Genomic DNA, 23,525 nt, shown 5'->3' with positions numbered 1-23,525 from the left:
AGTAGATTACTGCTTGCTTGCCCAAAACAGTTGCTCTGTGTGCTATGCCTGGCACAATCTGCCATCCCAACAAGCTGTTACACACAAAACAACCGCTACTGAGACATTCACCTTAAGTAAAAAGGTGATGGTCTCCCGCTAGAGCTGACTTAGATGAAATAATAATCCACTGGAAACTAGAAACATCCTTGTCAATGGTATTTAGGCATTAACTAAAAAAAGCACTCCTCTCTCCTCCTGGGAAAATGCCACGAAACCAGCATGTAGGAAGATGAGACCTTTTTTATTGCCTTGCGTGATTAGAGATCAACACAACGATGACTTTCTGACTTTCCAAATGACATGCCCACATCCTTTATAGCAATGTATCGTGACTGATGTCTTTAGAGTCAATTTTGATTGTCCATCTTAAGATCACTTAGGAGGTGTGACTTGCAGAGGATAGAGCTCCTCCAGCCCCATCCTGGATATGAATTAAGTGAATGTCAATTGCTTTGGGAATTCAAAAATCTCTACAGTCACTTTCAAAATGCTGATTTTTTTCTGATGGACCATCTGCAAATTTGCATTCACTTGGGCTGGCAGAGTTCAAATTAAGGGACAATGGGACTGGTCATATTCATGATAAACTCATAAAGTCCAGACTTACAAAAAGATCATGGTTTCTCTTCCCAAGGAGTACATTCACATTTCTTTCAGTCATGGGTTTTAGATATCACGAATCTATCAAAATCCATTCTACTATTCCTTTTCAGGGCTAGATAGATTTTTTTTTAGTACACTTTGCAATATCACTTTCTGAAGAAATTGTTTCCACCACTCTTCTCAAAGTGTGTGTTATCAAGAGCCATTCCCGTATTTACCTGCCATCAACAGCTAGTGGAAGAATATTATTACCTAGAGACAAGCTCAACTGAGGGAAGCCCAAAACCAGACTCCTGTTGTCCAAATGTTATCTTATCTCTGCTGCTGAAGTGACACCTACCAAGAGACCATGTTTTAAATAAGTATAAATAACATTAATTAGAATTGGAGGAATGCAAGATCAATGAAATTCACCAGAACACAAGTAACATTTTTTAAAACAGTGTAGCAGTATTATTAATTTCTAAAGCTAGATCATCACAATCCTGTTACCCTGCAAAGAGAGCTGTCCTTTCCTACAGTTGATTTAAATAATTTTGACTGTGCTGCTCGCAGCATCATTCAAAAAAAGAAAATATTAATTTACAAAATAACCCATTCTCCATATTTATTATGACAAATAAAAATCTTAAATAAAACAGGCTTTCTTTCCCCTCTCTCCCCCCGACCCATCCCTCATTCCAATTTCAGGTAGCTTGGCACTGAGTAATTGAACATTAAAAAATCAAGTTTGTAGACTTCATACAGCTGTGTTTGGTGCTCGGAGCTGATGTTCTGGAAGAACTCTGTGGTCATTTCATCAGTAGTTCTCGTAGACTTTGCATAGGTGGGGAACTTCAGGTAGTTGCCTACTCCCGCCAGCTGGAGAATGTAATTTGAATCCTCTTCGAGTGTTTCGTATTTTCCTATGAGGTCGTAGTGGATGTGGCAAGGGTGGCAGAGGGAGTACACAGTCTGCCAGTGCTCGTTGAAGGGCTCCTCTCTTTGGGTGTGTGGATCAATGAGATACGCCACAAACTCTTCAAATTTCACATCATCGCCTTTACGCAGAGCTTCCTGGGTCGCGTTTTTCCTCTGGCGCCTCACGATTTTGGTGCCGTATCGCTTGTGGAAAGAAGTGTTGTACTTCTGGGTGAACTTGTTCCTGTAGGCTGACACCAGTCTCTCAAAAGGCTCACGAACAAAGAGGAACTTCATGTAGTTTTTCAAGCGGTGGTTGATCTCTGGGATGCTGTACTGGTTGAGGGTCTTCAGGTTCGAAGACACGTGGGCTTCACTGGCTGGAATTTCCATCGGATCGCCGTACTTGCCTCTTCCCGTCAAAACCATCATGACTCTCTTCCAGTTTGTGCAGGCGACTTTGGGAACATAGCAATAGATCATTTCATGATCTTCATCCACGACCAGGTGCTTGAGATCATTGGGTGTCAGCACACGGCGCTTCCTGCTAGATACACTGTTTGCTCGGCATGTGTCTGTCACTTGGTCTCGTCTAATCTGATGAAGAATTGCCGTGTTGGACAACTGCAAAGAAAGCACAGGCACCAGTAAGTCAAGCGGCTGGGAAACTCTTACTGCCTTTTTTCTTATTACACAAATTCATAGAGGAGTAGATTACTGCCTGTTCATATGTGGCTAAATAAAATTGTTCCTACACTAGAATATAAAACTTTGTCTCCAAACTTCTTGATACATGCTGCTTAAATGCTGTTCACAATGAAAGTGTCCAGGGCTTTGCTTTGAAGCCAGCCCAAAGGAGCACAAACACGCACACAGACTGATGGCAAGTGCATTTACAGCACCCTCATCCTGAGATGTGATCACCGCTTTTCTTTGTCCTGCAAAATGGATCTCCTCTCCACCCTGCAGTCCATCCCATGGCTGCAGCAGTGCTGGACCCTGTCTGACCTTTTGCTGCAGAGATGGGGTAGGGAGACACCAGATTAGGAAAATCTGCCAAAATAAAAACAATACGTCCTCTTGTTGCTCATGTCTTTTATGCTAGAGAATTAATAATCTTGGCTTATTTCTCAGCTATGACCTTGGCAGAAGAAATGAAGCCCATGGAGATTCCTGCTACTCCCAAAGGGGAACATTCACTCACATGTGACTTCTTGAGGAGTGGGGAGAATGTGAGCTATGAATTTGCCTCTCTGCTAAAGCCGTATTGACAGAGAAGGAAGGAGCGCATGGCCTTCTAAAACACACAGCACTGCGTTCACCCATAGCCCTTTATTATTTTGCTAATAGCACCTTTACTTTCTACTATTACTGCTACTGGATGCTTTGGAGAGGCTGTAATCTGCCTTGGGGAGGGCCACAGGGCAGCTGCGCAGAGATGGCCATGGTCTCGCCACCAGCCACCTCCCGCCCAGACTGTGTCCAGCAGCAACAGCAAGAGCTTCTGCTAAGGCAGGTAATGAGCTCCTTTGGAAAATGGGGAATATTAGCCTGAGCAAAGGACCATGCTGACGCAGGGCTCCTGTGTTTGGTTACTCAGAGCCACCTGAGGTGTCTCAGCAAGGCACAGTGTTCTGCTGTGCAGCCCTACCCTTGCTGCTACAAATGACACTTTACATATTCTGAATAAATTGCATCAAAGCAACAGGGGGAAGGTTTTGATAATGTTATTTACATTTACTTAACACCACCTACCTGTGGATTTCAAAGAACCTCATGCTCAATAATTAGTTTAGCCGCAAAGCCAAGTATTAAGGCAAGTATCAACCTTCCCATTTGATAGGCAAGGAGGTCTCAGATTCCTTCTTGAATGTTGAGTCTTTCAAAAATATTTATCTGATGCCTTCTAATTAGGTTAACATGAATCACAGGATGCTGCAATGAAGCATTTGAGGCAATACAGCCAGTATACATCTGCTATGGGAGGGGCTTTGGTTAGAGGGGTCCCCCCCCTCGCCAGTACAATACCCTTGGCAAGTGGTTTTGCACCAGCTTGGAGCTTCATATTGAACCTCCAGTTCCTGAAGTCATGGGTCAAATCTCTGCTTTCAATACCAATAGTTAGCCACGATTCATATTAAAAAAAAGCCCTCAAAGAACAGGATCCAAATGCACTTTAGAAGCAAAACCCAAACCAAACCCCAAGATGGGACCAAGCCAGTTGTAGGATTTCTGAGGCTTGGAGGTTAAGGAAACATAAGTTGTATTGTTACAGACAAGCCCGAAGAGCCCAGGTTTCACCCACCCAAGGGGCAGCAAAAACTTTTGCAGCACATAAGCAGCAGACTCTCCCTCCCTCTGAGCTGCAGTGGGTTGCAGAGGAATGTTTTGTGGGATGGGCACCACCAAGGGACTGGTGTGCCTCAGACTTGGGCAGGAAGTTTTTTTTCTTCAGGACAGCATTTATGTGCCAAGCCTGGGACCTCTGTGTTTTGTACAGTGCCACCCATCACTTCTCTGAATTCCTTGATACTTTCCTCATCTCATCTCTTTAGCTCCTTTGTTCAGTAAAACATTGGCTAATGGTTAAAACATGCACTAGCCCAGTGCAGCTCCTTTAGACGGCTTGGCTTGTCTTTTGTGTGTGTGTGGTATCCTCCTGAATGTCTCCCAGGTGCACTTCAAGGGCAGTTTTGTGTTATAGTCAAAGAGATGAGAAGCCAGATGTGAAATGTGCTTCATGTTTCCTAGGAAAACTCACTGGCAAGGAGTTTCCAAAATAAGATGTTAGAAAGCAGTTTTCAAGGACCACACATATTTTTTGAAGAAAATTACTTTTTCTGTTAAAAACCCACATAAAATCCCTATTTCAATTCCCTCTGTCCCTCAGAGACACACGAAGCTAATGATCAGCTCTATACTAGCTAGAGTTACCAGTGAATAATTTTCAAAGAACTAAAAATCCTCTGCAAACACACAGACATCCAAATTCTCATCTGCAGACAGATAAAATGCTGAAATTTCTCCTCCTGCAGATTTCCATCAATATCATATAGCACAATACTGCTGCTTACCTCTGGTTTTAGAGTAAAAAAAATAAGAAATGCCTGAATACACTGCTATGCTACAATATGTTAATGCACCGTATTTGCTTTTCTGGTGCTGTTCTTGGGACAAATACAGAATTAAGTGGATGAGATTCTAAGGCCTGTATTAGATAGAAGGCCAGATTTTATAATCTAATGGTTGTTTCAGACCCTAATCTGCAGACAAATCTGTGTAGAGCTGTGCTTTACTCCTGATTTCACTCCTACATCAATAGGCTAAGCACTTCTTCCCCATACATTAACATTAATGAGATTTTCAGGCATTCAGAGTAAAGGGAAAAATGCAGCCTTAGTATTTGCAATTACAAATGAGATTGTGCTACATTAAATTCACTTAAAAGATTAGATACTTGTGCATTTTGAAGTGGTACTTGTCTCCCACTCTTTTTAACATGGACAAAACATGAAGAAATGGCATAAAAGTTTGGTCAGCTACATTTACTAATGCATCAGCACTCCAGGGTCAGCTCTGCACATGCTCTGGCCTGTCTGGTAGCACACAGAATACATATTAAATATCAATGTAACAGTAAAAGGATATTGCCCTATCCTCATAAATTACAGTACCATTTGGTATGGCTGATGGATGGAGCACCATGAAGAAAACACAGTTTTGAATGCTCTACTCCCATATTTTTTTTTTGCCTATTGACTTCAGCTTATTGAAAAAAACCACCAATTGCTGCATCCATGGTCATTACCAGAGGTCCCCACTGATCTTCCAGTTCAAGAAGACACAATAAGAAATGGCCTAAATCATCCCACTTTGGGAAAGAGCACTTCTAACATGTGTGATGGTTACCCTGAGAGCAGCGTGAGAACAGTGATAAAGCCAGTGCTTGAGACTGTCCTCTGACAGTTCAACTTGGACTTCAGCTGGGCATTAAAGGTTTTGGGAAGACATTTGATGAAAGCATCCATTCTTCCCTGAAAGAACTGACAACACCATAGATGCACTTGATGATGCATTTTTTTTCCTGAAGAAGTTGTACAGGGGGACAGAGAAGAAGGGCATGTCTGGATGAAAGTTTGTCTTCCTTTTTTGATGCAGCAACCGAGTTGAACAGGGAGGCAACAGGAGCAGCGGGAGACTCCCAAGCTCTGCAGCATTCAAAAGAAGAAAAAATAAAAGTAGTCTGGGGACACTCTAATCCCAGAAGCTTCTCATCTCCACCAGTCCCAAACTAACAATGAGGGAGGAAAGCTGAGTCCAGCACACTCTGCTCATGTGGATGCCTTCTGTACAGAACAGCCAGGGGGGTGGCTCAGTGTCGTGCGCTAGAGAATGTACTGACCAGAAATACACATGCTGGCCAACTGATAATCATCAACCCACAACATGCAAAGGTTATTCAAGGTAAATCACAGTAACGAGATGGGAGGTATTTTCTTCTGGTTACTTAGGCACAGCAGGATAAAATAAGCTTTCCAAGCTGGACGGCCAAGCAGCAAGTTCAGATTTAAACACAGGATATTTATAATTGATGTTTTTTCTGAATATAGTAGTGTACTGCAAACTAGGAGCAGAGATCGATCCAATTCACAGGTACCTGCACTGAAAGCACTTTTTTTAATAGAAGGATGGAAATACCTAAGTGTCACTCAAAAAGAAACTCTATTAATTAAATTTTGTCTCACTATAAAAAATTAGTGTGCAAAGAAGTATCCCCTACACTTAGAAGGCAGGGTTTTATTTATTTCTCTTGCATTGCCTGCAGCTGCTGCTAGTTGTGCACATTACTGTAACCAGGCTCACAACCAACCTACGCTGGGAGTGCTAACATGACATTTGGGCATGGCAGACTAAAGGGCAAAATTATCCAAATTAGTTTAGAGTGGAGCAAGGAGGATAACAACTGTGAATGGGTTTTGTAGTCCCACGCTCTGCTAAATTGCTTTTTCTCTTCAGTTTTGCATTAATGAAGACTTTGCATCTGCCTTTGACTCTTCAGTTACACTTGTGTTTGGAGGTTTCTTTCCTGTCCTAAGCTAGAACCACGCAAGGTGCTGTGGGGTTCCCCTTGTCTGTGGTCCAAGCAGCTATCAGTCAAAATCAGCTGCATCTCTGCTGAACACCCAGTTGGGTCTATCCAGTAGCACTGTTAAGCTTAGCATACACATGAGCTCATCTCCACCAAATTCTTCTTAATGGTATTTGTTTAGAAGGTGTGTGCAGTAGGCTCATAATCCATTGAAAACAAGGTCTTAAAAGTGAAATGTGTCAGATAGACTAACTATAGGTGGCACTAACGGTCCTAGCTATGTGACATCGAGAGAGACTAGTATTTCAGTTGACTAAAATCTCTCAGGTATTATCAGCTCTCCTTCCACCAGCCCATCAACCAGACCATCAAGTTCTGGGAGGTGTTTGTTATTTAATATATAAAATGTTTCTTGGCATTATTTATATTTTCCCAAATGCTTCAGGGTTGGTTTTTTTTTTTTTTTTGAGCATGAGGTTAGATGCCAAGCATGTTTCTAATCCTGTTTTCACATAAAAGTGTGAATAAGATTCCTGCAACTTGATTGACAGCCTTGAAGTTACAAACATATTTCAGACTATTTTAATACTTGGCTTTTACAATTTGGATCCATAACTGCCCTGTGTGGTGTATATATATTCTATACACCGAATTCTAGACTGTTTTCTTAAAAATATTCGGCATTAGACAATAAAGGAGAACTAGCATTTTTTCATACTTGACAGTCCAAATACAAGCATTTTTCAAATAATCACAAATAATTATTGCTCTTTGTAGATTTCTACAGATGACAGACAATTACAGCTATGTGAATCACAACACTGAATCTAAAAGAACAATTACATTTTAGATATAGGATTTTATTAAACTGACCTGGACTGCAATAATTTTTTTTTAAAGTAATAGCTTTGCAATGTTTCATACTTTCATTTACTTGACATTTCATATGACCATAGCGTATTATTCCTAACTTGACTTTTTAAAAAACTTCCTGGTGCTCACCAAAACCTCAATCAATATTTGTTCACACTGCAATAAAGCAGACTAGAAAGCACATTGTGTGTACTGGAGATGGAAATGCTTAACATCTTCCCTGACAACTTGCAGACAGACAAACTGGAATACAAGTTTGCTATGAAAATGTCTCTACAGAGTGGTTGGATAATAGAAGATAATAAAACTAATATTAACTTAGGAGCATTTTTACTAAGCGAGAAAACTTTAGAGACAAATTATATCCTCTGAAAAAAACTTGAAATATTACAAAGTTGCTTTCTTTTCTCCATTTCATGCATTGAACTTATCGCCCCACAGAGAAGATAAGGCTCAATATGCATTTTTTTTCAAATCGTTCTCTGTATTGCAGCCCAAGATAACCACACCACTTTCAGTTCCCACTGCACAGAATGCAGCGGGGCTATGAAGAGAAGGATCAAAGCTGTTGAGAGTAAAACATACATACACAGTAGCTGCTAGCACTGTATTGTCAAAAATCCTAAATTGCTTCACAAATTCCCTCCTTCTTCCTATGCACATCCCCAACTTCGTCCATGTGCATCAATGTGCATGCATGTAAAAGGGAAGGGCGAAATAATTCAGCAGCTGCATTACTTTGGCTCTAGAGGCTACCATTATTTGAATAATGACACACCTCAAACCTGCATCAACTTTGGCATTTGCTCTTCTCTGTCCAAGTACATGATTGGGGTGCTAGAAAAGAAACAACACTAAACCAGTCAAAATCCAGCATCAGACACACATGCAACACATGCTGATACTTCCCTGGGAAAACTTCACAACTAAGTAATTAAGTGTTGGTCTTTTTGTCTTGGAGAGCCTAACTGACACGAAAACCTCCTTGAAAAATCACAGCCTGGCACCAAGTGATACCAGCTGTATGTTAAAACCAGCTTTTTAATCAGCTTAAGGCTCTGTCACACAATAAGGTATGGATTCAGGAAGAAAAGAGGGAGCCCCCTTCTAAATGCCACATTCTCCTATATAATCCCAAACATCTTTGGAAGTCTTTCCGTTCCTATTCTCCCTTCTTGAAACTATTTGGTGTCAGTACATAGGGATTTGAGCTAATAAGATGAATGTATGCATGCTGTAAAACATCCCCTCTGAACAAGGAGATGGAAAAATGGGAAGTCCCCAGGAAGACCAGGCATAAGGACCTATGGCCTGGTCACACAGCAGGTGAAGGACGTGCTGCCATGCGTGTTGCTGTTCTGAAGCTCTGGGGGAATCTTACAAACACAGGGCAGACAAAATCGACATGACCGAGTTGAAGTTCAATACACCCGAGAGGTAAGAAATCATCAGGAAGACCAGAGGAGCCTGGAGCTGAGAATAATTAAAGCAAAACCTCTTTGTGTTGGCGGGTTTCTTGGGATTTAATTTATAGAAGACAAGTTTGGGTCCTCGTGTTGCATGTATGAAGAGCACTCTGCATCGTCTTTCCGTTGGCTGACGCTGGCTGTCAGAAGGGAGGGTGAGAAGGGGGATTTGGCAGATGGCCAACCCTTTTTCTCCTCACAGCAAAAAGGAGTGGACGAAACCCCAGGCAGGGACCTCATCTACCGTGGTGGAGGGTGATGGAGCTGCAGTGCTTTCCTGTGTCAGAGGCTCTGCTGCTGGCAGCCTGACCTCCCCGCACCGCTGCTGAGGCGGCTCACTGCCGCTTTGATAGAAAAGGACAGCACGTGATGAATTTGTCCACTCCTGGCTCATTCTTTAAGTGCAGCCATAAATCACTGTATTAAAAAATTGAAAGGTTTGGCTGTCCTAGCAATTTAATTTTAAAATGAAAACTTTCTGGCCCTTCCTCCCCTCCAACCACACACACACATGCAGATGTGCACATGTGTGATGGCTGAAGCTGAGCTCTCTGTACCTGTGTGTATAACCTGTGACACACACAGGGACACAACCACGGTCCTTCTAACCCTCCTGGTCCCTAGGCATGGATGTTTCACCTCTATGCTACAATCACTGGTCACACAAAACTGTCTCAAGTAGCCCTTAGGAGTCCCCCCCCACCTATCACCCTTGATGGACTTAATTATCCTAATGGGTGATTTGACAAACATACAGCAGCAAAAAGTGAGTTTGCTCTCACACAGCTGGGGGACGGGGAGTGGGGACATGGCAGTGGGACACAACAGCATGTGATATCTGAGAGTGTGAGGCTGCACTCCATCTTCTTGGCTGAGGGGGAGCCGATTGCATTGAGTGCCTCACCTGGGAAAGCCCCTTCCTGAGGATAGGTCACTGCTGGCTGCAGCTGCTTGGGAAAGGGCCAGGCTTGCAGAACTGCCTCCAAGTCACCAGGGACTGTCGATAGGGTCAATGGGATTTCCACTGTTTATCTCACAACTCCCAGGTTGCGATCAAGGCATAGATGAATCACAAACTGGGACAACCCAAGCCTGGGGACATGCAAATGCATTGGGAGGCTTGAAGCCAAGGGAGTGACCTGTAGCTGCTATACCCTGCTATTACATCTCTGCTGTGGCAGCTGTTGATGTGGTTTTCAAGGAGAGGCTCGAGAACTGGTTAGGAAAAGGCATGCCACGGACATCTGCAAATGGTGCACCAGGAGGAGCACTGGGCTGGGGATGCATGGAGTCAGCCAGGGCGGAGCTGGGAGTAGCCCTTACAAAACAGAATAAGAAACTGCATTTTTAATGTCGCTGGCATCTAGCAGACAATGGAAAAACTGACATTTATTTCTCTGTTCAGCTGACATTTATTTCTCTGTTGCAAGACGTTGTGGTAGTAGGGGTGAGATAAACTGGGTGGAGGGAGGAAACAGGAGGAAGTAGATATGTAAATACAAAAACATATAAAATAATCCACAAGGAGAAAGGGAATAATCTGCTCTCTGCACTAATTGTGGTTAGGACAAGTAGCAATAAAGCTGAACAAGAGAGACCCAGTTTAGATGTAGGAAAAATCCCAACAGAAAGGGTGAGATATGTCTGTGCTGAAACAGAGTGAGGAAGTTCCAGCAATGGGAACCTCCAAGAACCTGCCCGAGAAGGTGTCAGAAGGACCCAAATGATCCTGCTGCCATGCAGGCAGGTGTCTCCCTGTGGGTCCTTCAAGCTTCACAAAGCTGGGACAGTGGCTTCTGGAAGCTAAGCTCACTGTTGCAAACCTAGGTATTTTACATGCTTCAGGAACAAGGCTTTCAGCAATGCTGCAGAGCCACATAGGCAGAGGGGCCAGTTAGTGCTTTGAATGAAACCTCTCTCGGGAAAAGGCAACAACATCAAACTACAGGGCGGGCAGAGACCAGACAGGTGCTCAGACACCACCAGGACAGACACCGTGCGAGACCACGCCCAGGACATGGTGGAGGAGATGTGGGCAGCCTGAATGCCTGGAGCTGCCTGGGACACATGTGCCCTGCTTCACCCCCAGCAGCTCTGACCTGGCAGCCAATTTTAATGGATTTCTCGGTAACACAAATCCTCCTCCTCTACCTCCGGGTTGCAGCTCAGGTGTCACACAGTCAAGTAGAAATACTTATTTTTCTCTCAGCAGGATATCTACTATTTTAACTGAATACAATTTACTCAATCCCATGCTAAACCAGGGTAATACGCTTCCAATTTTTAACTCAGCATGCAATGCATCAATATTGCTCCAAAGCTTCTGAAACCCAAATAGGAAAAACAGAAGATAGCTGCTGCATAGCTGGTTTCTTGACATATAATTCACAGGCTTTAGCAACCTGCTGGAAGAGAGGGGAACCCTGTAATTACATGTTTAGCTGCGCTGGGTCCCCTGTACCCCACAGCCGGGGCAGGCACTCTGTGTGGGACATTGTGGGATGTCCTGCTTCTAACATCTCCCTCCTGTGAACCAGGGATACGGGCTCAGGCCCCCACCAGAAAATGGTGCTGCTTTTTTTAAGGTAAGGTGTTGGAAGTAGGAGTGATAACACCCGATGCTGTATAACCCTGCTGTAAGCTCTCCACCGTGAGGCGCACTTGTTGTCTAACTGGATGGCGCAAAGGACCAGAGGAGATGGGAAAGAGAGAGCTCATCTCACCCCACAGCAGGTCAGTGGCAGAAGCAAGAACAGATTTCATCTCCTGTCTCAGTCTGACTCTTTTTTTTTTTTTTTCATGTAATGATTTGAATGAATTCATCCAGACACAGACGGGCAAAATACCTAAATCCTTTGGATAATGAATTTTCTTCTCCTCAATAAAACTATCACAAATTAACACTGAATTTCTTTTACTTCCCTTTGGTGAGGTTATATTGTGCTCAGACCAACCTTGCTGTTCCAAGGTAACCTTTCCTGGCACATTTTTCCACACCACTCACTAGTATTCACAGAAGGCAACTAACCAGGGTTGCTCTTTCTCCACAGACCTAATTACAGTTAACCAGAAACTTTTCACCTTTCTGCTGCTGTACTACAAGAATTAGATGACCCCCTGCTAGCATCCATTTATAATCTTAATTACAACAGGAAATTTTCCCAGGAAACCTTCTGGCTGTGGAATCAAGTAGTACAGAAATAAGATTCTGGGTTAACATGGAAAGCCTGTTTAACCAGTAGCGTCTTAGGTCTGATTTCTTCTACCTCGAGACAAGTCCCAAACAAGTCTGTAGGAGTAATTTAGTCCAACCATAAAGCCATCAGGATTAGGCCCAAGCAGGGACCAAAGCGAAAGACTGAAGATGTACCATGACACAGGAGAGGCATTTGTTTGCTTTTGCAATATTTTCTGATTTTGTTAAAAAAGACCCCAGATGTTTCAGTCTTTATGCACCGAAAGAAACTCTCTGCCAATAGCCAACCACAGATGACTCCACCACAAGCTTCTCCAGGAGGCAAAGAGCATCTACATAAGGCTGCTCTCTGTGGGCCACCGATGCCTCTTCCCAAATGCCAGTGTGCTCCATCCACTGTGCCAGCTCTACACAGATGACAACACCAATGCTCTGCGGACCCGACCACCAGGCCCTCGCTGGAAACTTCCCGTCTCCCTGGATCCCTCTGAACTGCAGTGGGGCAGACCTCAGCACAGCAATAAAAGAACAGAAATCATGCCTAGGTAATCCTCCTTAAATCCTGACAAACCTAAAAGTGTCTTGGTTGTATAAGCATCTGACATTAAATCTTCTTATGTCAGAGCATGAGGGCAATGTTAAAAGTAACTTTCATCAGTGATTTAAGACAACTGGAAGGTACAATTATTAGCACGATGCCTTGTTAATTTTCCTCATCTCTACAGCTGTGTTTACTGTGATTTCTAAGAGTTCTCTGTCTCATCTAATAACAGATCCATTTAGGGACTGCACACAATGTTAATTTACAATAGAAGAACAAATTCTTAGTATTTCTTTAAATGGCAACTATTTTTTTGAAACTGTTCCCTCAGCTACATCCTGAAAGAAGTTGCACATCATCTTTTTTTTCCCCTTTTTAAAAATGCTAATTCTTTTTTAAACTTCCCAAAGAAAACGAGCAGAAAAGGCCACTCTGAACTCTTGCTTTCGGGGTCCTTCTCTGGCTGCAGCCAAGCGCTGCCTCCTTCCTCTCTGCTCCTTTCACAGCTGCTGAATGAATGCCAGCCTCTCCTCAGTTCCCTCTCTATCTGATGAAAGGACTGACTCCCTCTTTGCTGCTCTCGTATCCTTGTCATCTGCCTTGTCCCACCTGCAGCTTGAGCTTTTTTTAAGAAAAAGGAGCTTCAGGACTGAGTTTTCAGCTAGCTCTTGCTCTGCAAGCAAAACCCCCAGAGTGGGTTCTTGCTGAGCTAACTGCAGCACCAGGCAGGCTCTCATGGCATTTGTGAGCATGGAGGACACTGACAGACCTGGGAGATATCCCCTCTCCCCAAGCAGCAGGGCAAGGCGAGTGTCAGAGAAGTGCCAACCTGCAGCGGGGTGGCCCAAAGGGTCAGGAGTGAGTCGAGGCATTCAGCTGCGCGGGCAAGGGGAGCCAAGAGCGTGCTCGATGGAAACGTGCCCTTTCCTGCGCAGCGGGGAACAGGACGGCTCTGTCCCACACACAGACCCACGCTGTTCCACCTCCCCCGGGCTCCTCGCGTAGCAGTGGGGTGAGCTTTGCCTTCAGCTCAAGTAAAATGCAGCGCCTGGCAGTTTACACCCACTGTGCTGCTTTTTGGTATTACAGCCTTGGAAACGTGCTTACAGGAGAAATGACTGCTTGGCTATCAAGACCTCCAGCTACCACTGGCTTCTGCTTGCCCACCTGTACCAGCCTGTTACTCTTTTCAGGGCTTTTTATTTTTCTTAAAGTTCTTAAAGAGCTACTTAAGTTTCTCTTTGATCAACAAATAATGCTATAGTAAGCTGGTTGGGAATACATACACAACCCTGTATACATGTGGATGCATACGCTTAAATACATCCATGCCCATGTCCCAGGGCTAAGCACCCAGATGGCCCGTTGGCTTATGTGGGTCACAGACCAGGGTGCAGAAGTATTTCCAGGCAGCACTGAAGCACTGAAAGGTGTTCTCATGCATAAGTAGGTGGGACTGAAAAAATTCATGAGCACCGTGGAAAGGAAGCATGCACTGGCGTTGATCTTGTTCAGGAGGGTGATCTGAGAAGCATCCATGGTCCTCACTGCCAGTCAGTACCTGGGAACTGCTGTCACCTCTCTGATGATCTCAATCAAGACAGCAGAGGCACCTGATGGCTCCTGAGAAAGACTGGGAGTTGATGCTGTTCTGGCTTATTGAATGGAGGTTGTCCTTCTCCAGGGCTGCCAGATGACATGGATTCAGAGGTGGAGAAAAGTGACAAGTTCACATAGCACTAGAATAGGTGGTATTCCTGAAGGAGAAGTAAACCTAAAGTACAGTTTCTAGCTAAGAGAGCTGTTATTTTAGATTCTCTATGCAGCAACTTCCACCCACTGGATCCATGAATGAAGATCTAATGATTCCTCCTCCACCTTGCAGTCTGCCTGCTGCAGGACCCATCTGTGTAAGGCAGTGAGACCTGCCAAGCACTGCCATGCCCTTCACCCTGTGGAGGGGCTTCCATGGCACAAACACCTCTCACAAATATGCTGATAATTAACAGTGGATTTTGCTCTTTGAACATATCCTGCCTTTTATGAGATGCATCAGCACATCTGACCTAGAGATTAACAATGGCTTCCAACTGCTTGCAACCCTTTCAGTTTTGCATTTCAAATACAAAATTGATTTAATGAAAGTCTGCTTATCCTGTCGTTTCTAAATCCCTTCTGGAGGTTTATACTAGCTGGAGCAGATCACCACGTGAAAGTTCATTTGCAAGGACCACACTTCTGATCAGGTGTCTGCAACCCTATATCCATTGCTGTAATCCATTCCCGTGCATATTTTCCAGCTGCTGTGTACCCCAGCTAGCACAAGCAGGGAAGTCTCACAAAGCCTCTTCCCAACTTCTCCTAGTGTTTTTAGAGACTTCCTCTTCCTGCTCCATGACCTAACTTTATCTCTGGCTTTGCTTGTTTAAAAATAATCTTTGCTCACAGGGGAAAGTAGTACATGGGATTCACTGTTTCCAGGAACAAACTGTAATTTAATTCAACTTATTCTGTCCTTCTGGGTGCTCTCTTCTTCCAGCTAGCCATCACCTCTCTTTATGCACATGCAAGTGCAAGCCCCCAACTTCAGTCCCTCTCCCCAGTGCTCTTCAGAAGTGGCCAAGGCCCCCTAACTGACCTTAACACCACTGTGTTCTCTCAACCCCTGGTTAATGCAATACAGGGTCCAAGGTAATCCTAGTTATTTTAAGGTTAGCCTTAACTCTTCATTCTGCCTGAACTTCTTTTTCACTTGTGCTTCTCACTGCTCTTTCCTCACTCTCCTCGACTGCTCTTCATTTAACCCCTCCAAGCATCCTTTTTGCCTGCTGCACTCAGTACCGCTAGAGCTCAAGTTGAACTTTCAAACCCACAGAGGGCTGGGAGCAGAGGGGGGAGATGCAAACATTTTCAAAGGAAGACATGAATGTTAAACACGATGAGTAAGAGGCTGCTCTGAAACACACATAGTACTTAGGAGACTGAGATAAAGCAGCTACCATACACCACTAGTTTAAACCTGATGCAGAACATCTGCTCCTGTTGCACTTTTAATGATTCATGTTCTCTTGTCTGCAGCTCCGGAGAAAGAAGGACCACCTGAGCAGAGATAAACCCACAGGTTCGCTTAAACTGTTTCTAGGAGGAGAAAATACTTACCAAGATTAGCTGAGAAAAAAATGAACTGCTGAACAGCCAGCTAGGCTATGCAGAGCCTACACATCAGACTAATAATACTATTTGTATCCTCTTCACTCACCACAACATTGCAGACGGGATTGGGCCCCTCTCGTTCTCCCCTTCCCACTTAGGTTTTGTGGATCAATTGAGATCAGCAAATCTTAGGAACTCAACAGTAGCCTAAAATTACAGCTTCTTGGAAGTACTATAAGATCTCTCTACTCCCTAAGGTGAAGTAGTGGAGCAGTCCTGAGTCCACTAAAATATGGGCATATTTTAGCTATGACCTGCCTCATCAGGGACTGATGGCAAGAGATGTACACATTCAATGGGAATAATTTGCAGGTTCCCAGATAAACCTCAGACAAACTGCAGAGGGATCTGCAGGTGCTGTCAGGATGGCCAATTCCTCCTGAAGCTGCATCTGGAGCTGCTATTGCAGACTGAGGTCTGGGATAAAAATAACACTCAGTACTTATCTAGTCTTTTTCCATCTGTAAACTTCAAAGCATAATGCATCATCCCTGCTTCCCAGATGTGAGATGCAAGCCACAAAGAACCAGTCCAGTGTTGCCGCATTTTTCTACCATCTTCACAAGCTGAACCTTCTCCTCTCCCAACATCTCCTCCCTTCCCAAGTGCACCTCTGCTGGTTTCAAGGCAAGGCAATCCAATGCTACCAGCACTTTCAATTTTCTGTGGCTCTGCTCATGCTTTAAGATGGAGGATGGGGTTTATTTCTCAGCCCTGGTTCCTGGTACTTCTCTGGGAGAATTTCAGAACAGAATAGCTCTTTATATATTTGTGCTCCACAAAGTTCCTAGTCCTCCCAGTTACAAAAAGGTTAAGTAAATCAATTAAACTGGAGTCTCAAAATTCAGGTTCAGAAATCACGACAGTAAAGAATGCTGGTATCAGCAGATTACAGATAATCAAAACATTTGGTTTAGACTTACACATTTCCCTCTTTGTTTCTGTCCTGACCAACACTTGTGAGATTCACCATTGGGTGTAACTTCCATATCAAGTTGGTGTCTATTAATTACAGACATTTGGCACTGCCTGTTGTGAAAATGTATAACATGTACTGCAGCAACACATATAGTTCTCCATTTATCAAAACAACTATCAGGTATGCCACTGAGATCTAATGGAAAGTCATCAAAGTTCAACGCAGTCAGAGTACTCCAAGATGTTGTACTGGGGTAAAAAAACCCCACACTTAAAGTACAAACAAAGAAAGGTTACACAGGTTGGTCTGGTTTTCAAATTGATAATGTGAGCTTGCCATACCCCTGAAAATCAACCTGTATGTTACTGAACAAAACACAAAGTTCACAGATCTATAAAGGTCATGATGAGAAGCAAAAGGCAGCATTTGTTTCTTTCTGGAAAAGTACTGGGTTCACTGCAAGAAAGAGGGATGTGAGAAGCATACAGTTTGTCTGGAATAGGTGGACAATTTAAGCCAAACACACCCAATCTGGAGAAGCAGCACTAACAAACTGGTTAGTGGGTACAGCTTAAATGAAGTCCTACAACTCTGCCTACCTGCTTTAGCCTACGACAACTTACTCATCTGTATTAAAACCAACTAGAAACACAGTAGAAGGTGAAGGAAAGCATAAAGGATGACAAGTCTTTTGAGGGATCCATGAAAAGAAAAACTGTAACAAAATCACTGGCTGCCTGGGAACAGCTCTCTGGGTTTGAATGGCATCTGGTAGCACAGTCTGGTACCTTGCCATTGGTACAAAGGTGAATGAATGTTCTAAAATGTCTGCCCATAGAGAAAAAAGTTAGTGAACAGGTTTATAAAGCATTACAGTCCTCTCCAAGGAAGCAGATGAAATCAGAGCCTGGCTCTGGCATTAAGAAGTGAAGGGGAAGGAACACAGAGAAGAAAACAAAAACGATACAGAGTAAAAATATTGCTCCTGCATCTCTGGGCTGAAAAGCCTCCCTTGAGAAACTCTCCCTTTTGATGGCAGAGGATGACATCTCTCTGGGATGAGAGAGGAAAGAAAAACAGAAAAGTCTGTGATAGATGAAAACTAATAAACAAAAGTGACTGTCTAGGGAATTAATATTTATGAAATGCAAAGGAGATTGTAGTAAAATAAAAGACAACACAAATAAAAGCAGAGTTGTTCTGAATTAAAAAAATCAAGATGCAGAGCCTGCAATCTCATGCTGTACTATCAAGAAAACAATTGCCCTCTGTCTCAGGCAATGTCAAAACAAAAAAAAATCAACCCAACACATAGGCCTGATCCGAAAGCCAGTGAAGTCAATAAAAAATTTCCTCTTGATTTCCCAAAGCTTTTGATTTGACTCTCTGGGAATTTCTGATGTTGCTAAGAGCTGGACCATCACCACTATCATCCCCTAAAGAAATCCTGTCCATCACACAGTGGCACAGAGAAATGCTATAGGGCCGAAGGGTTACTGCCAGAATTTGAACAGCTTCTCTGCTCAGCAGAGAATGATGATGCATCCTAAATCCTGGTGTGGGGCGTTGGGGGGAGTTACATGCTGTGTTACGGAGATGATTATTTCTGAAACTGCATACAGGAGTTGCTGCACCAATGGCCTCTTGATGCCTTTCAAAATCTTCCCATATCACAGGTATGAGCTAGAAAAGACATTTTCACTCAGAGAACCTCCTCCTGTCATTGAGTATCATAGTGTGCCATATTCAATGCACCGTCTACTTTTGTTTTTAAAGCCCATTTGGTTTGGGGGAGGAAAGTGTTTTATAATCCTAGTGCATCTCTCTGTTGAGAAGCATTTCTTCTGATTTCTGCTAAAGTTTATGTTTCCCTTCCCGCCCCACCCCACCATTAAATATAGCCATGGCCAGAAGATCACGAATGTGGAAATGCGTCAGTCAAAAAAATGGCTGAATGAAAACCACTGTGACAACCTCAATTCTGAGTTTGTTTCTCTGTGGGTTCACTTCTTAGATGGAGTTTTCATTTTAGGTAGGGTTGTTTTTCATTTACAGGCATGGATTGCTCTCGTTTGTGCCCAAGGACTTGCACTAACAAAGTCCTATGGTTCTGTGAAAGGAGTTATAAACCTAGATGTTAATCTGAAAATCTTACCTTCTGCATTATTTCCTTGTTTTAAAAGTGCTTCCCAGAGCACTTTAAACAGTGTAACTGCAGCCCAGGTCCCCAGCCTCAGTGTTATAGATGCCACATAAATTGTGGCATCCTTTCCTCACAAGTGATCATGTTTGAAAGAGCATTTGCTCTGACAAGGAGCGAGCATGTCCTCACCCCAGGGCACTCACAGTGCATGGACAGCCAAACCACGCAGACCCTCTGCTCAGACCCTCTTCCCAGGAGCATCCCTCAGTGACCAGCTCCGAGTTGAAGAGGGATGCTTACTCTGAGCCAACTCAATGTTGGGTCAAGGCTGTGTGGGGGGCCACAGGGTCCTTCTTCCCAGGAGGTGTGGTCAGGGGACAGGGCACAGTGCCCACAGGGGCAGCGGAGCGAGGGTGATGCTAACTCACCTTTGTCCCTTTGGTTTGCACAGGCATGACGGCACAGCACAGATGCCACCTGGCCTGATCCCACCCTGAGCCCATGGCCGTCTGGGTGACAACTCTGTACTGCTCCTGGAAATACCAGCTTCTTTCCAGGAAAGAAGGAGTGACCCTCTAGAGGGAAATGCCAGGTCACAGGGCATTTCAGGTCTATTAATATAATTTAGAAAGAAAAAGAAAATCCATGCTGGGCTATTAGCAAAAGTCAGGTGTTAGAGTGCAGGGAAGATGCATAAAACACTGCATTAAACTATGGCAGTTTTGCTCCACCTCAGAACATAGTTTATTGAACGGCTCCCAGAAGAGGGGAAAATGGATTTGGCACTCAGCAATGAAGTTCATAATTAATTTTTTACAGAAAATCCATGAGCTGTACTTGACTCTTGACAATTTTTTGTGGCGTTGGCTCGTGAACACCCTTGTCCAGTGCCGTCATTGGTGAGAGCAGGACGTACAGCTGGAGGAGGGCTCTGGGCTCTCCCATACCCTTTGCAAGCTGCCATCACAGAGGAGGAGCCCATGGAAGAGCCCAGTTCACCCTGCTGTGCCATTGGAAAGGAGCAGCAATTGGTCCCTTCACCCGTTCAAGGCCACCCCAACCACCTGGACAGCCATCAGGCAGGACCAAAGCTGTGGTTGACCTGACCTCCACTGAGCTCTGAAGCTGGGGGGAGCAGTGGTAGTGACCCATTCTCTGAGCTCTGCTGTGCTCAAAAGCCACACTCATGAACGTGTCGGTGGCAAACTAGGCCTGGTGTTTTGTGACTCACGGACCCTTGAGCATTTCTAACCATCTGGTTTCCCAGAACTGGACAATCTGATGGGTTTGCTGCCAAATTAACAAAATAAATTAAATGCATGGATATGTGAAATCATGGGAATGCAGTTAGGGACGTAATATATCGCTTCATGGAGATTCAAAACGCTCTGCACGTGAGATAAGACAGGGTGGGCATATAGAGATGGAATAATTTAAAAGATTCACCAGCACCATCCAAAAACACTTTCTGAAATTATTTATGCAACAAAATTTTATGTTAAAGGATGCTAGAGTCATGTAATAGGTAGCTAACAGCTATACAGCTACTGCAGAGAATAACAAACACAATTTTGGATGGAAAACTTATAGATGTGTTTTTAAAATGCACATGCCAATACCCACACTTTGCTTTTTTTAACATCCCTGCCTTCTGTGCATTCATGGCCTTCCTGAACGTTATGCGAAGTTTGAGAGGACTTGTAAATCAGTTTCTCTCCTGGACCTTTAAATAGCAAGGGATTAAAACTCAAAGCAATCTCTAATTGTATCAAAGAAACCGCTCAACCAGTTCTGGCTGTGGTCATCAGGCATGATGCAAGCTTGCCCCCTCTGTGCCTCAACAAAGTAGAGAAACCACAGACTATTCCCAGCCTCAGTTCTTAAAAGTCTAAAACCAGACAACTGTAATTTACACTATGGTTGGTCACACTAACCTATCTTTTATATATAACCTAGAAAGACCTTCAGAGGGAGAAAACACATATTTTACTTAGAGATTAAAGAAGAGCACTCAGCAGTGTTCTCACTGCTTTACACTGAATAGGTGAATGCCAAGAAAAACATGACTAGACCAGACCCATCTGTCATCTAAACATAAAGCAGCAGCCTTTCATTTGGGATATTTGTGAACAAGCAGACAGTTTATGTCTTTGTAGGAGCATATGTGATCCCCACAATTACAAACTCTCAGCCCCACTGTGAAGCACACAAACATTATCGCTCTTCAATAAATGTGAAACTTGGTCAAGCTGACATGGTGAGTCTGTGGCAGAGCCAAGCTTGACACCCAACAGTGTCCTGGTCTCTTGTCATTAACACCAGCTTCTGCAAGCAGTAAATCTACCAAAGTAATGAAAATAAAAGTTTACCAGTTTCTAGTCCAATGCTTCCCTTTCTGCATCACACTTTCCAATTTTCTTACTGAGTTCAGTGCTCAATGAAAAATGCATTTGCCATTGACAAGGCTGGAATTAAGCACAGCACAATTTTTTGCTGTGTCCACATTTCACTGCAAGAAGACTGTGGTTCAGATCATGGGCCTTATGAAAATTAATGTCAAGCTTGCCAGCGACTTCAAGGAATTCAGAATTTCCTCTGTTGTGTTTGTGCAATGTCCAGAGCTGTGAAGGGCTGATTGCTAGCTGAGACCAGTAAGTCTGGTTAATCATAATAATAATTAATAAAAGTGACGGAGAAACTGAGCAAACCCAAATTAGAAGGCAAAGAAAATGCACAACAGTGACCATACAGACAAATACCATTAAAATGCTTTGCCGCCTCATGGCAATGTCCTTTTCACTGCAAAGCCAGGTATGGAAGGTTTTCTTTCAAATGCCTTAGGGCTAGTGCATCAACAGCAGTTTCAGAGAAAAGTGACACTTTTTATAATAAGGGAGTGCACAGCAGACTTTTGTTAGGAAAAAACCAAACCAAACCAAACAAAAATCTACACATTTTTCCAGTTTCTACTCCTCTATGGGGCTGCTGTGTTTCATCAGCTTCAGATGATGGGAATTGTCCAGTAGCTATCATGAAAATATCCATCTGAGACAGTTATGAGAATTCTTGCAGGATGCAACGCATCCTGCTGAGGGCTGAGCAGACGACCTGCTATACATGAGGGAGATTTATATTATTAGGAGAGCTGCCCGCAGGTTTTATTATTAAGTTTCACACCAAAGTTTTCAGATGGGAGGAATTAAAAAATGACAACGGCAACTATTTTGATATCCTAAGCATGAGTCCAGTCCTGAAAGTTTACATGGTAATGTGACTGAGGACTGCAAACAGACGAGAAGAATTTGATGTCTAGATCAACAGACTGACAGTGTTCTGCAGGTGCCTCCTGCAGTGCTGGTGTTTGTTTTAAGCTCTCTCTCACTTTGACGAACATAATAGAGACATTGAGGTTTGGTAAGTTCTGACCTGAAGACATTTTTTCCAGCCTCACAGGTCATGTTTTCTGCCTCTTCAGTCACCAGGAGCCAAGGGGAAGTTCATGTCAAGATAGTATTTCATGCTCTCAGTAACAATTCAATTTCTGTAGCCAGATTTTTGGAACATAAAGTTCTTATTTTGGGCAAATCCCATGTGAAGGACATGCCTTAGTAGACAGAGGGATACCTTCAACTTACTGACCAGCTTATAGAATCTATTATTAGACAGAGAGATAGCCAAAAGCAACAAGTTAACAACAAGATACCAACAAGTGCCTCGTTGCACTTCATATATGAAAAACTATTTAGTGTAATGCATAACCTTGTTAATGCAATCCAGAAATACACATACTTTAAGTGAAAGAGAAAAGGTCTTCTTGCAATATTCTAATTTGGACCTTGATAAAAAAACCAGTCACTTTGTACTTCACGGTTCAGATGATCTCCAGAACGCCTGTAAAATGTTATGACTAGGGTGGTCGTAAGGGGAATAGGTGCCTTTGCTGGAAATTTCCATATTACATAATTACATTAATTTCCATATTGCAGTACAAAATTGCTATCTACGAGATAGAAGATTGCCTGGTTCTGCAGGCAAGGATGCGGGAACCCTCAGACTGGTGCTTAAGAGCTGATCTATGGAGAACCAGAACAAAAATCCCCTTTTTTAAACCAGCAATTTGTACAAGGTTGCAGCAGGCTGTCATTTTTTTTGTGTCTGCATAGTCTGGCAACCTGAGCACAAAATTTCTGCTTTCAGATCCACAACGTACTGAGGATCAGTTAATGTCAATGGAAATCCCTCCTGGGGACTGAATACAACATGAGAGAGAAAGATGGGTACAGAGATCTGAGAGCAAAATTTTCGCCCTGCAATTGGAAAGGCTGTTTTCTGGAAGGCACTCAGGAAAATGCCTCGTCTGTGCCACTGTCAGTCTTTCTGCACAACACTGCATAGCAAAGCGGCACTGGTTTTTCCACTAAGCTGGACCCTTAAAGAGTCCTTACAGGGGACCTACAGGAGAGACACTCTTTATCAGGGAGTGCAGTGATAAGATGAAGGGTAATGGTTTTAAGCTGAAAGAGGGTAGATTTAGCTTAGA

General features: G+C 43.4%; 1 protein-coding gene across 1 annotated transcript in view; it reads right to left on the bottom strand.

The window, feature by feature from the left end:
• Positions 1-730: 730 nt before the first annotated feature.
• The window catches only part of CHST11 (carbohydrate (chondroitin 4) sulfotransferase 11), a 96,948-nt gene continuing 74,153 nt past the window's right edge, over positions 731-23,525 (bottom strand). Inside the window, exon 2 of the mRNA XM_010078224.1 lies at positions 731-2,169. Coding sequence (XP_010076526.1) covers positions 1,321-2,169 — 849 coding nt within the window. The 3' untranslated portion in view covers positions 731-1,320. The remainder of the gene's footprint in view (positions 2,170-23,525) is intronic.

Source organism: Pterocles gutturalis, unplaced genomic scaffold, assembly GCF_000699245.1.
Source record: "Pterocles gutturalis isolate BGI_N339 unplaced genomic scaffold, ASM69924v1 scaffold37178, whole genome shotgun sequence".
NCBI lineage: Eukaryota > Metazoa > Chordata > Aves > Pterocliformes > Pteroclidae > Pterocles > Pterocles gutturalis.
Note: the sequence above shows the minus strand (reverse complement) of the source record. Positions and strands in the feature narration are given on the sequence as shown.